General features: G+C 34.3%; 1 protein-coding gene across 1 annotated transcript; it reads left to right on the top strand.

The window, feature by feature from the left end:
- Nucleotides 1-1148: 1148 nt before the first annotated feature.
- On the top strand, nucleotides 1149-12812 carry LOC117113489 (transmembrane protein 135-like). The gene is made up of 13 exons (XM_033256832.1): nucleotides 1149-1291; nucleotides 2713-2836; nucleotides 3787-3852; nucleotides 3982-4028; nucleotides 4749-4790; nucleotides 5221-5346; nucleotides 5970-6036; nucleotides 6296-6463; nucleotides 7603-7666; nucleotides 8741-8817; nucleotides 9569-9667; nucleotides 11619-11686; nucleotides 12283-12812. Exons 2-13 carry the CDS (start codon nucleotides 2747-2749, stop codon nucleotides 12416-12418), a joined length of 1050 nt encoding a protein of 349 aa, XP_033112723.1. The 5' UTR covers nucleotides 1149-1291; nucleotides 2713-2746; the 3' UTR covers nucleotides 12419-12812.
- Nucleotides 12813-14794: the final 1982 nt, after the last annotated feature.

Raw genomic sequence — 14794 nt, 5'->3', positions numbered from 1 at the left:
TTTTTAACGGACTAGATGCTTTTTATTGTCCTTTGTAACATAACTGATTTCACTTCAAAAAAAGACTCATGCTTCTAATCGCTTTTCATACTATCAACTATTTTTTTTAATTTGGAGACGACATTTATTTATAATGATAATAATAATAATAATAATAATATTAAATAATAATAATAATAATAATAATTATAATAATAATAATAAAAATAATATTTATTCGGCCAAGTAAAAGTACTATCTTGCCAGGAGCAAGGAATAGGCACTTGCTCAAACAGTAAACTGCCCTTGCTCCATCATCAAAACTTACAGTAAAGAGAAACATAAAAAAGTATAACTGATTTAAAATAAACTTAACTAACAATACTAAAAACGTAAACTAAATTAAAAATCCTGATTTGAAATTACTGTAACTCAGAATGTTTGTATAGTAAAAAAGAAAGGATAAACTTGTAAAAACAAGGAATATATAGACAGAAAAACACAAATTTGAAAAAAAAAAATTTTAAAAAATTACGAAAACAAATCAGTAGCTTGCGATCAAGTATTTAGTTAGTTGAGCTTTGAAATCAGAAATGGTTGAGGATTGCTGAAATATATGAGATTTGCCCGTCTGCATGATCAGATATTGCTCATCTCTTGGCAAATCACACAAAATTGTCACAAAAAAAAACTTAGTGATAGTGGATTGAACTTCACATCTTCTGTCTGTTATTGTTAATTTTGTGAAAAATATAATCATCCTTTGCTCTATCACTGTGATAGGCTGTGTTGTACAATTAACTATAGTATCCTCAACCAGTCATAATTGTTCTCATGTTTCCCATTCAACCAAGTGTTAGAACTGGATTAAAACTTTAAAAAAATATGTTTTTTTTAAGAGTAGGCAATTTTAAAACTATGATTTCCAAAAGTTATGAATTTATTATTATGAGGTCTTGAAGATGGTGGTAAGATTAGGAGAGTGTTTTTTATGTTGCTGATAATGACAGATACTGTGATTTTCAATCAACTAGGATATAAATGGCTGGATCCAAAATAATTGTTGGCTCTTATACACATCTAGATGTGTATAAGAGCCGCTTTAAAAATGTTTATAGCAAAAATATCATGCTTAAATTAGTTAAAAATCACCAAAATTTGTTTTGTCTTTTATCTTGTAGACTTCTTATATTTTGCGTGGAAAATGGAAAAAGGTGTTTGCCACAAAGGCTTTTTACGCGGATCTGATTCGCTCGTCAATATTTCTGTCCACCAATGCATTCCTTTTCATCTTTGATGTTTGTCTTTTTAGGTAGAGTAGAATATTTGTTTGCTCTTTACATAATTATTCATTGTAAAATAGAATAAATAAATATTCATGGCAATTAACCTCACCAACCTCACACTTCACAGAGTTTTTAAAATGTTTAATATAAGTTCGAAATTCATTTTTTTTGCGTACAGTACGTCCATAACCACCTATTTTTAGAACATTACTCATAAATTATAAAAGATAGAGGGCTGATAGTTGTCATGGTTATAGCACTAGTTGGTGTACCTGAGATGTCCATATCAAAAGTTACCCAAACCCATTGGCCTGTATTGAAGGCTTTGTTAAGTTCTCTGAAATGTATGTCCATAACTATGGATCTGCCCTTTATCTTCAGTTCTTTGTGCATGACCTTTTTTTTCCTCAAAATAATATGGCCTAAAATTGTAATTATTTTCTTGATGATAGGGGATTAACCCCACTGGATCCTCACCAGAACCTCAACCACAGATCCTGACCCAACAATATTGCCAGACCCCTGTGAGACAGCTTAAACCCTGTGAATTTATGTTTATAGCCACCACTGTTCAATACACTTTATCAGCAACTCTTTTTGCTTGTTTGTTTGCTTTAAAATATTTTTATTTCTTATTGTTGTTCGTTCAGTCATTTATTTTAAGTACTAATGATCACTGAATAACATGTATCGTGATTCTCGCTAACAAATCACCAAATCACCAAATCACATTGTATGAAAGTAATGCCATACTGTATTTATATATCTATTAGTATTTACCTTCAAGTGTATTAATATTGTAAACGTTTTGTTGTGTGTGTATGCATATATAGTAGAACTACATGATAATTTTCCTAAAATTCATTATCGTTTAGAAAAATCTTTCTGCTGTTTCATAACAATTTGTAAGAGGCTTTTTTTCTGATCTGCATTTGATAATTTCAATACACTGCATTCAATATTATATCATATTCTTATCTGATACGTCATCGTTTGAAAATAAATGCGACACCAAACAAATTGCTATCCACATCTCATGCATTTAAAAACTGGCGCACTCAACAGTACAAAATACAATTAAATCATTCATTATGAAACATATAGTGTGATTAAAATTATGAGCACTTTAAAATGTGCGCACTTTGTAAACATTTCAGTACTAAACTTTCATATTGTACCAAATGCATCTAACTAACCAAAATTTTTTATCCAAAACTATTTTTACTGTCTGAAAATGTATGTTATCTTAACTCTAATACAGTACAAACCTTTAAAAATTTAAATGGTTTCAAGTTTATATGACTCGAATATTTAATACTTCTCTACAAGTGTTTTTTTACAGACTGAAAATTTAATTATGTTTATTTATTCAACTTCTCTCATACAGACCTAAAAAATTTGGTGTTTTAAATTTAAATAACTCCAATATTAAATATTTTTGTGGTAGGCGTGTCTTTGGTGGGTACCACTATTCTTTTGGTATGTTGACTGGCATTCCAGCATGTGCTATTGCTCTACACATTGAACGGCAGAATCGCAGAGGTCTGCTTGCTCTCTACACAGCCAATATAGTGAGTTTGTCCTACCATTATTATTTTTGTTTAAAATTGAAAGATTGTAATTAATTAAAATCAAAGTACAGTATTGAATATGAAGTGATAGTTCCACATGATCATGTGATAATATTAATGAGCCTGCCTGTTACGTGTGCAGTTAGCAGGGGTGGATTTAGAGGGGCACCAGGACGCCCCCTCCCTTTTTGGAAAGGTTAAAAAAAATTTTTTTATTAAGGAACAAAGAAATAAAAAAAATAATTGATCGCCCTAAATGTCTCAGAGGTTGTTGTCAGGCATCTAGAAAACCAAAAATTAGCGGGGGAATGCCCTCAGCACTTGGACAACCTACTGTAGGGTAGTATTGTCTCGATTGGCCCCACTTTTGGCACCCTCTTTCGGGCATCTCTGGATCTGCCCCTGGTGAGTGACCTGGCAGGACCACTAGGATCATAATATCTTGTGAACTGCATTCCTCCATTTGGAGTATTGTCGCAACCTGAGAGCGGTGAAGGAAACACAAAATCCACCAGATTGCTAAAAATATTAAAAAGTGCTCTACAGTGCTCCTAAAACTTCGGCCAGTCCTCAGAAGGCTTCAAGAGTGGAGACTGTAACCAAGTGGTACCGTACAAAAGAAAAAAATATGTATCACTGCAAACACGTCTTGTTCCTCTCCTCTCAGCAAACTGAGAGGAGGTTCTATTCTTATTACTGTACTTCAGCTTGCTAGCTTCACCTCTAAATAAAGACCACTTTTCAGTTCTGCCTGAATTAAAAAATGTCTTTTATAATTCTAATTAGAGATGAAAGTTGCTAAAGATCATTGAAACCCTTGTCCCAGAAGTGGTCTTTAATTGGAGGGAAACCAGTATCAAATCACTTTTTGTTAAGTAGAAAAGGAAATATAAAATTAAGTCAAATCAAAGATTGTGTATAACTTTCTTTTCTATTTTGTTGTATTTTAGGCTGTGGAAACCTGGTTTAATATGCTTGTAGCAAGAGGCTATGCAAGACGGATCAAGTATGGTGAGGTATGGTATCCTATGACAATATAAAAATTATTTTGTTCAAATAATTATTGATTTTTTTTTCTTGTTCAAGTGTATAAGCTCAACAAATATAATATTATCTTTAAATGGATATTTTGTATTTATTTGTAGGTTTTGTTATTCAGTATAACGTCTGCTGTGTGTATGCTTCTTTTCAAGTAAGTATTTCATCTTGTTTTTTTTTTCTTTTTTCAACAACAAACAATTCACAACAGGAAAATGGGATAGCATATGCTATTCTAACTGTATACAGTTGTATGCTAAGAATACTCTGTATAATAGGACTTCCCAGTAATATTTAGTTCACAAAGTAGACAAAAGATGATATGGGCTGACGTGTGAATGGAACCAGCGAAATCTGAAGTACTATAATGCTGAGCAGTTTGCAATATACATTTACGTTTGATTCTGTGTATGTAATTTCAAACTTTAGTATTTTTTAGTGCAATGTGTATTTTTGTGTGGTAGTTGATTAGCAACGTGGCCTGTTTAACCTCATTTGTGTGAAATTGTATGGGTGGTAACAGGTGACTCCAGAAATTTTTCATCAGGGGTCCGACAGGAATGTTCAAAGTAAGGGGTGCGCAACAGGGTCCAGTACAACCACTGATAAGCAGCAGACGGCACTGAATGGACCTTTCCATTAAGCCACACCCTTTGAGTATTGTTGCTGTGTTCTGATTGGTCAGTTAAGTTTGATTGACACTCCAGAATGATTAATTCGTTGTGGATTCGTCGCACATTGCAGCGTGTCACCGCCGATGCTTGCCACTTCAATGTTGAGTCTGTCAGTTTATCAGTAATGATGATCATAGAGCTAATACTGTAATTCTATTTATATTCCTGAAATTTTCATAAACTTTTATTTATATTTTCAGGTCAAAGAACTTGCTCGCTCCTGATATTGATTCGATGCTTAAGTAAGGCTAATTTCTGTTGAATATTATAATTTGTTATAGTTGCTCATAAAAGCTCTTGGATTTAATGTTTCTACAGAAATTATCCGATAGTAAAGTCCAACAAGGGAGCCTAGCCAAGGGGCCAAATAAGAGCTTTGGTCAGGGTCCTGGAATAAAAATCCATGGTATAGGTACACAGGAAGATAAGAGTTTCTATGGCTTAGTTTAGCCCAAATTGTGTTTTTATAGAATAATATTAGGAATTGGCAATCAAAATAGCGTTATTTGGATAGCCAAATTATATTAGTCCAGGTGTCGGACAACAGGGGGCCCAGGTCTGTTTTACAGGGGGAAGTGCCCTCCCACTGGGGCCACCACTGCCTGTATATTCCCAGTTTTTAAATCAGGCATTTCAAGCAGGCTGATATTAACTTTTTATTTGTTTTAATAGGAAATTTGTGGGTAATGAAGAAAGTGGAAACGCAGAGAAAGTCAACCGTTCGTCAGCAACTTCCAAATCTGTTGAAGTCTACCTGCCAAAGTTCCTTCAAAAGTTTGTCAAAGTTATAATAGCCAAGTAAGTGGAGCTGTAGCCTGGTGCATAGATGCCTGTCTTCCAATCCCAGCCTCTTGTTCCCATGACTACAAAAATAACTCCACTCAACTATTAATCATCATAAATAGACTTTAGAAGTATAAAAAATCGATCCATTCTGAAATTGGCGGGCGTATTTTGCTGTTAGATTATACTTATTTTGGTTTCTTCATATTTGCTCATATGAAAAATTTGCGATGGTTATCTTCAGGAAAATTATTGCAAATTCTCCACAACATTCAATTAAATTCAATTAAAAAAAAGACTTATTTACTTCCTCAAATAATCTTTAATAATGTCAATTATGGAAAATTATAATAAAAAGTTAATCACGTGGTTTTCATAAACCACGTAAAATTCAGAAAGGGAAGAAGGCAAATGCCTGAAAAGATTTGAAGATTTGTGTTGGGATAGCCTAAAATAAAAATACATAGCTAACAAGGACAGCGAAAGGACAAAGGACTGTGTATTTTCTAAAAAAAAATCATCCCTGTGAATGATTAGACATACCATTATGCCATTCTGACTATACTGTATGTGTATATTTTGTGTCAAAAAATTAAAATCATAATCAATACATCATCAAAGCTATTCTAATTTCTCAGATTAAAAGCCGAGCCCACCCATAAACTATGCAACCACACAAGTAGCTGCCTCTACAGCTGTGTAGCCGTAAGTTCAAATTTGTTATCGGGCCGGGGGGTGTTGGCTGGGGTAGATCCGGAGATGTCCCAGGTGGGGGGTGGCCCCGATTCATAGACAACACTGCCCTAGGTGGGGCCTGGGAAATTTTAGTTTTCTAGATGCCTAAAAATGACCTCTGAGGCATTTGGACGATTCTTCTTCCCTTTTTTTTTTTAATCAGCCTCTCATATGAAGGGTATGGTGTCTAAACATTTATTTAATATCCTCACATTTCTAATATTCACAGAGCTTCTGTAGACAATTTGGTATAGGCTATATCATCCAGATGGTTTTCAACATTTTGAAGTCTTTAACGAGACTAAAGCAGAAACCAAAGGGCCTCCTGAGGGCACTCTATCGTAGGGACAACTTCCATCTTGGTGCTTTTCTTGGCTTGTATACCAGTATTTTTAAGGTATGACAACAGCAATCATAATTAAGAAAAATCATTGCTCATAAACATAATTATTTTGCACATTAGTTTTTTTGTGTTGATGGCCTGCAGGGGGGGGGGGGGGTGAGGGAGTGGACACTTTGCTATCATCTCTCTTGATGGGATACCATTGCATCATAAGCTAATCTTTTAATGTACAGCCAGCACAGAAAGCGTGGATGGGTTATTGTCCAAAGCTTAATGTATGTCTAATAATACTGGCCACTATCCCATACCGTATATATTTGCGTATAATACATGCGTTGAGTTTGAGAAGATTTCTGGAAGTTTTTTGTATTTCAGGCATATAAGACGCTCAACCCCCCCATCCCCCGTTTCATAGTCGGGATTCCTACTTTTTTCTACTTTTATGGTTCTGATACTGCATCTAACTGACTAAAAACAGAGCCAAATGCAAGGCTAATCTTCCAAATTTTACCATTTTATGATTTTTTAAAATGTTGATCAAAACCTTATTTGCCCGTATTTGAAATTGTGTTCATTCATACTAAAATTTGGTAGCTTCATTGCAGTAGTAAATTTGCATGTTACAGATAATCCGCACATAATATGAACATGATATTAAAAAATCTGAAATTTGTATGTCATGAGTATAAGACGAAACCCCCCCCCCCCTTTTTTTAATATGCGAGTATATTCTGTACTATTATTGTAGCCGACCCTAAAAACCAAACAAATAGTCATTGAAAAATTTTACAAAAATTGAGTCCCCAATTAGAAAGTAGCCAAAAAAAAGAACTATATCAGCCAGTAGATACAATGGCACTTGCTGAGAGTCTTAATGATTTTGTTTGCAACTCAACTTTTTATTTTGTATTTAAATAGCAGTTATTATATATTTACAGGCTCTATGTTGTACGCCCCCCCCCCTTTTTTTAATATGCGAGTATATTCTGTACTATTATTGTAGCCGACCCTAAAAACCAAACAAATAGTCATTGAAAAATTTTACAAAAATTGAGTCCCCAATTAGAAAGTAGCCAAAAAAAAGAACTATATCAGCCAGTAGATACAATGGCACTTGCTGAGAGTCTTAATGATTTTGTTTGCAACTCAACTTTTTATTTTGTATTTAAATAGCAGTTATTATATATTTACAGGCTCTATGTTGTACGTTCAGATGGTTTAGGAAAACTGATCACCCTATCCATGGATTAATAGCAGGTAGGAGAAAAATTGACAATGCAGCAGTATGTTACTAATGAAATATGTAATTTTCATTATTGTCTTTATAATAAAAATCATATCACCATTATCATTTCATCTTGACGGTTTCCAGATGTGTGTGGGTTGGCCAGATTGCTGTGAATGGCGGCTCTACTTTTTCATCACATGAATTTAAGGTCCCCCTCTATAGCTATTACTTAGGGTGGCCATCTAATCAGGCTTTGCTCTTATTGGTGATTCCCTACCGTTTGCTTTTATTCAATTTATAAAAATGTATCTCGATGGATTTCTTTTCTTTAAACGGTGAATAAATTTGAACTTCGAACTATTCAATGTTTTTTCTGTTGTCGAAACCTACATCTAGGCCCCCAATATTCACATCTTGATACTTTCTGGGTCCCGAGTTTCCTGGGTCGCTTTTGCTCTGGCAAAAGCTGCCTATGGTCGCAATTTATAATTTCCCAAAAGCACCCAAAACATTCAAGAATCAACATTTTTTACATTTTCATGTTTTTGTTTTTTGTAAAAGAAGATATATTGAAGAACATTTCTGCAAAATATTAATAATACAAGTCTTAACATTTAATAATACGAATCTTAATATTATAAACTATTAATTTTGGAATATGTAAATGCTGTTTTCTCAAAACCTACGTGGCTGATATCCAATGAATTCAATATTCATAACTTGGCTAATACTCAACCAATTTCCATAAAATGAAGAATTAAAGGAGAAAAGGAGAATCTAAAAACAAAAAAAAAACTCAATTTTGAATTTTTCCTACAAACGGCTGGTTTTGGCAGTGCCAGTAAAATTTAGAGAGGATTAAATAAAAAATTCTACTGGAGATAGGCAGGTTATTCTTACTAAAATACCTCCACCAATTATAACCAATGGCTATTTTTAAACTCGGGCTCAGAGTTTTTTTTTTTTACTTTTAATGTAACCAAGATTAGAATGGTATTAATTGCTTACTAGCCATGATGTTTATGGAATTAATTTATCTTTATATTATTACTTTGATATGTATATTATAATTTCAGATTATTTTTTCTTTGTAATTTTTTCAGGCTTTGTTGCTGGGCTTTCAAGTAGTTTCTACAGAAGTACAACTATAACATTATATTTCTTACTAAAGATTTTGCAGGTTTGTTACATTTTATTACGTTAAGGAAGTTAGCATACAACAAAGATTACAGGGAGGGTAGCCACACACACCAGATTTTAGTTCAGTAAAGCCACATTTACACTAGACACGATTACGACATGACAACGACATATCATCATGTAGTTTGTATTCTTCAACACTGCGCGCATCTGTATCATGTCGTCGTGTCGTAATCGTGTCTAGTGTAAATGAGGCTTCACACAGACACAGTGGATTCACTTCTGTATAGCTAGCATAATGGACCTTAATTCTGCTTTATATTGTTGCTAGGATTTCTCGTAATACATTGTGTGCATTTTATACTCTATTTAACAAAAATCAATCAATGTTCAAAGCCGGGGTTAACTGGCCTTGTGCCAATCTAGGCCACTTTAGGTAGGCTTTCTTCATAAAGGCTTCTACAAATGGATATCTCGTAGAGTAGGAAATCAAGTTGTCCCTCAATCCCCAGTATCGCCTGATTATAAATTGATGAGAAATCCACTGATAGCATACACAAACACATGCACTAAAAACACATGCACTACAAACACATGCACTTGTGTGACAACGCATGTGTCTGAAGGACATACACCTATTTAATATTATTCTTTAAATTTATTATTTCAACACAAAAGGGTTAATTATAAATTTTATTTTTATAATTATTGTGAGTGTGATTCACTCTGTTGAGAAAGAAATGATTTATAATATTAATTAGTTTTTTTTAATTGTTTGTTTTTTTCTTTAGAATCTTTATGATAATTGTGTTAAATGTGGCTACCTACCCACAATCCCACATGGAAACACAATATTGTATGCACTCTCAACTTCACTTGTCCTTCATGCAGTAAGTTGGAATTTACTTTTCCTTTATATCTCCAATAATAAGCAATTAGTGTACCGTAACTGCGAATCATACACTAGTAGAAATAATTATACGAATGTTAGATTAATGCATGGAAAAATTTCCTAAGGGCTTACAAGGCCTGAGAGACTTTTTTTAATGCAGTAATGTAACCAAAAATGATTGGGCAGTACGCCGGGAGACAATCCCCTACTCTTTTCCGAAGAGTGTACTGCGTTCTTTAACATGCCCATGGGCCACAAATGCACACATGACCAACGGCTTAAACTTCTCATCCGAAAGGCGTTGCGCTATTGTAACTTGTATTTCAGCCCTCCAGCTGAAACACAGAGAGGCAGCGATATTAATTGAACCGGGGACCTAGAGATCTCCACGTTTCAGCGCACACACACAGTGGCTACCACCAGATTAGTCAACTGAGCTAAAATGTCATGTTTGACTTATAGTATTGAATAATAGCCTCATCCATTGTACAATTGTAGTCAAGTTCTGAGAACAAACACTCTAGAAGCTGAAGGAGCCTTTATTTCCTAAAAAAAATGTTGAAGTAAATAATGGTTCCTTTTGATAACATAATCGCATAATCGCTATTTAAATAACGCTTTGACATAATGACATAAGCCTATATATACATTCTAAACATCAAAATCACATTTAAAAGACAAAACCCCAAGCACAACGAACTAATCAAAACAAAGAGAAATGCACTTGATCCTTCATGGATATTACCAGGACAAACAAAAACAGATTAAGGTTGCGGATGTGCTTTGAAACTAGATTGGGTGATTGATGAATTGTGATAGGCAGAGTGTTCCATAATTTGGGTCCGCATTTAATAAATCTATCACCAGTGGCAGTAATTGTGCATGGAATCTAAAGCATGTTATCATCCATGGAGGATCTGAGACCAGCTTTACAAGGTTCATATTTCTTAATTAGATTTCTAAGTTAAATATACGCAAGGTATTGCCAAGTGCATTTTGTTTAGCTCACTTGTTAATCATCCATTTCACCAACAGTCGTAAAGGCCATTCAGTTTTTTTGAATTACCGTACTCGCGCTAATAAGCGCCCCTCTCAAATAAGCGCGTCAAATAACGTGAACATTTCCTTAAGCGCCCCGTTTGAACAAGTGCCCCTTCCAATTTGAATAAGTGCCCCCTCAATAATATCATAAGATTTTCTTTTTAGCAAGTCAATAATCCAATCAATCCAAGGACTGTGGTTGTTGGCATGATTTGAGCTGCAGAGTGGAATCACATTCTTCTCGGTCAATATAAAAATGAGGATATTTCTCTTGGAGAGATGAGAGCTCCAATCCCTGGACAGACAGTATATTTCCAACTGTACTCTTTTAACATATTTGTCTATTCCTAGTTTCTACTCCTCTTTTTCTTTTACCGACTTTTAGCACATTCTCATCTGAGTTTTCAAGAAAAAATACAATGATCCTGCCATCCTGCTAATCTCAATCGGCCGATGGCCAACAAGCCACTACCCACCACCACTAATTGCATCTGCTATTTTGCTGTTATGTAAATATTCACAGCATTCTTGTCATGAGACATGTTCTCTGGACAATTATCTTTTCCACCTAACCACCAATCGAATTGTCTTTATATGATAAAAGTGCCTCTTGAATTTAATAATTTCCCATTAGAAAACCCCTCGATTTTCATCTATCTCCATAAGCGCCCCCTCAATTTCCACTCTGTTTTTATAAGCGCCCTGTTTGAATAAGCGCCCCGTTTGAATAAGCGCCCCTCAGAAAGTGCAAAAAATATTTTAAGCGCTCGGGCGCTTATTCGCGCGAGTACGGTACACAGCAATTCTCTTGGTGCTTAAACTAGCCTACACTAACAGGAAATATGGTTTTTAGAATATAATATAAGACACTTTTTTTTGTAATAATGTGATTTCTTTTTACTTTACAGACTGTAATGGAACCTCAGAATATTCGACCTTCCTATTGGAACTTTCTACTACGTCTTACTGGTAATAGGTAAGTATTTAGAGAGCAGCGTAGCTCAGTCAGCTAAACTGGTGGCAGCCATTGTGTGTGCGATGAACCGTGGAGATTTCTAGGTCTCTAGTTCAATTCCCATTGCTGCCTCTCCTTGTGTTTCAGCTGGAGGGCTGAAATGCAAGTTACGATGGCGCACCATGTTTCGGATGAGACTTTTAAGACGTTTATGGCCCATGTGAAAGTTAAAGAACACAGTACATTCTTCAGAAAAGAGTAGGGATTGTCTCCTGGTCTACTGCCCAATCACCAATAAAATGACCCCACTGGAAATAAGTCTTTTTCAGACATTCATGTATAATCCTTACAATTACTTACAATAATGTATAGTGTTGTTAATTAACCTCAGTAGATAAAGTGCACTTTGAGTACAATACCATTGTCATAGCGACACTGAACGTTGTATTATGCCCTGAATATTGGCGCTATATACAAACCCTTGTTGATTAATTGTAAATGCACTGTATTACTATTATAGTAATTATTTTACAATTTTACTATATCTGAATTATGTTCATTAAATAATAAATAAAATAGGTTTTAATTACAAGTTTTATTCTTTGTTTTTCTTACAGATGTAGGGAAATAAACCGTAAACTACTAGATCAGATGGGCACGCAGGCTTCTAAGCTGTATCCCAATGACTGGCCAGATTATGATCCGAGATTCACATCTCTCCAACCTAGTGATCTCAAGATGACCCTTAAATGACCTGTTACTCTAAAACAATATGATTTACCTGCTAGATGATGATGTCCACACTTAACTTGTGATTGAGTGGGTTAAATATCCCCCATAAAATACCTTGTTAAAAAGGTAATTGTGTTTAGAAAAGTTGTCTTATAGTTAAGGACCATAAAATGAAAATGCTGGAATTATTTTGTCTAGCGTAGGCATTACAAAAACAGGTCTCCCTCTAATTAATTACCATTTTCATGGTTTTTTTTGCCTGAAGATTAACAATTGTCTTTTTTCTTTCTCATTCTAGAGGTGGAAAATTCTTTCTCCATCTTGATATCAGCAGTCAAAAACATTTTCAATTTTTTTTGTATTCATCTCAACTCATCTTAGACACCCTGTGTAGAATTCTGTACTGATAAAAAAACACCCTGTGTAGAATTCTGTACTGATAAAAAAAAAAGGTGGGCTTATACTCAAGAAACTACAGTACTAAGATATGAATCATTGAATGATATGATCATCAAAGTTAAATATATTATTCTTTTTTTCAGTTTTTTTTTTTTTTTCAAATATAGGTATTATATCAATTTATTCAAAAACTGCATAAAATAATATATACAACTTTAGTGTCAGTTATGACACTGGTACTATGATGTTAAAATTTAACTAATTAATGGCGAGACACTTTTTAATACCTTGTTTAGCAAACCCGTCACCAGCCAGTAATGATGATTTAGAATAAAAATTAAATTTTATTTTTGGAAAATTAGCCATGAAAAATGGAAATTTCAGAAAAAAATGTTTTCATTTACATTTATTACGCCCACCATTGCCTTGAAATCTCCAAAAATAGAACAGTTAAACTTGCATAAGTTGAATCCAAAATGCCATTGAAAAATTGTTCAACTCAGATAAAACTCGACTTACAGATTGTTAATTAATGGAAAATACAACAATTTGCCATGTAAAATAAGATCGACTTAGAAATTATTCAACTTATACCCGATTCACACGTACAAAAATCCTACCAAATGCAACAAAATGTAACCAAAAGTAACATTTTACGGCACGTGTGAAAGTACCTCTGTGTAATATCCTTGTAAAATCTTGGAACGTCTCGGTAATCTTTACCAGCCTCGCTGAGGCTGGTAAAGCTTCCGAGATGTAGCATGGATGGATCTGCGCAATGCGCAGGTATTTCAACACAACAACAATCTACTTTATTTCACTGGGTTCTTTGAATTTTCTTCCTTCTGCAGACGATTCTGATCCATTAGGAATAGATAGGCATAGTTTTTCTCAATGATGAATGAATTACCCTTGTTATTGATGTTAATTAGTAATGGTAGAAGAAGAAGATATACATAAAATGAACGTTGGGATGGTGTTAGTACTATTACTAGTATTATCAAGAGTCGACAGAAACGTTAGAAGCTATGCCTAGTTTAGTAGTAGGCCTAGTAGTACAGCAGTTGTTAAGGGCATTGATTGCTTCGAATGTTTACTGTGATGGTGAGTTCAACAGTCCATCTGTGACAGGGGTTCTCAACTAGGCCTAGGCTAGACCTATATTGCAGTAGGGGAAAAAATGGTTCATTGAATAAACACTGAATAAATTTTACACGACCATGGCATTACCTTACAGACGCGTGTGAATGCTTTTTATCTCGGTAGGAATAACTCGGGAGATCGCTCGGTTACAATTTGTTACTTTTTGTTAAATTTAACTTCACGTGTGAATCGGGTATTAAGCAAAGTCGACTAAGGCAAGTTTAACTTTATAGCTTCCTAATTATATAAATTTAATGCATATAACCATCCCCATTACTACACTGTTTACATTCACCAATAAAATTTTATTTTTATTTTCTCCTTAGTCGTGATGTTTTTAGCAAAGGCATTTGCTAAATAAGAAAGCTAAGTTTTATTTTTTTTTTTTTCCGCCCTAATTTGAAAATCTATAAAAAAATAAGTTTGCGAAACAAGGTATAAAAATGTCTTACCTAATACTGTAAATTGTAAAAGGATATAGGCCTACTGTATTTTATACAGAGTAAGTATCCATTTCAAAAGGAATTATTTAAGGTATTTTTTCATTGGTCGATAAAGACACAATGATATAAAGTGTGTAGCTTTCTCTTTCCTGTGGCAAAAAGTCTGAGATGCAACTTATTCATTACTACTCTTACCATGGCTTGAAGGCACAAAAACCATGAGTGCCATTACAAAATATTATACTCACCATAATAATTGATGTTAATTGATAATAATTTTTTTGCTTTGAACAGGAGGGGAGGACTGGGGGCCAGCTGGGGAACGGGGAACGACGGGGAGCTGGGAAAGACTAGGGTTATCAGGGACGACTGGGATATTCAGGGAACAAAATGCTCGGAAACAGCGATGGTT

This window comes from Anneissia japonica, unplaced genomic scaffold, assembly GCF_011630105.1.
Source record: "Anneissia japonica isolate Jap-2015-1 unplaced genomic scaffold, ASM1163010v1 scaffold493_len2256704_cov171, whole genome shotgun sequence".
NCBI lineage: Eukaryota > Metazoa > Echinodermata > Crinoidea > Comatulida > Comatulidae > Anneissia > Anneissia japonica.
The sequence above is the reverse complement of the archived record's forward strand: the minus strand, read 5'-3'. Positions and strand labels throughout refer to the sequence as shown.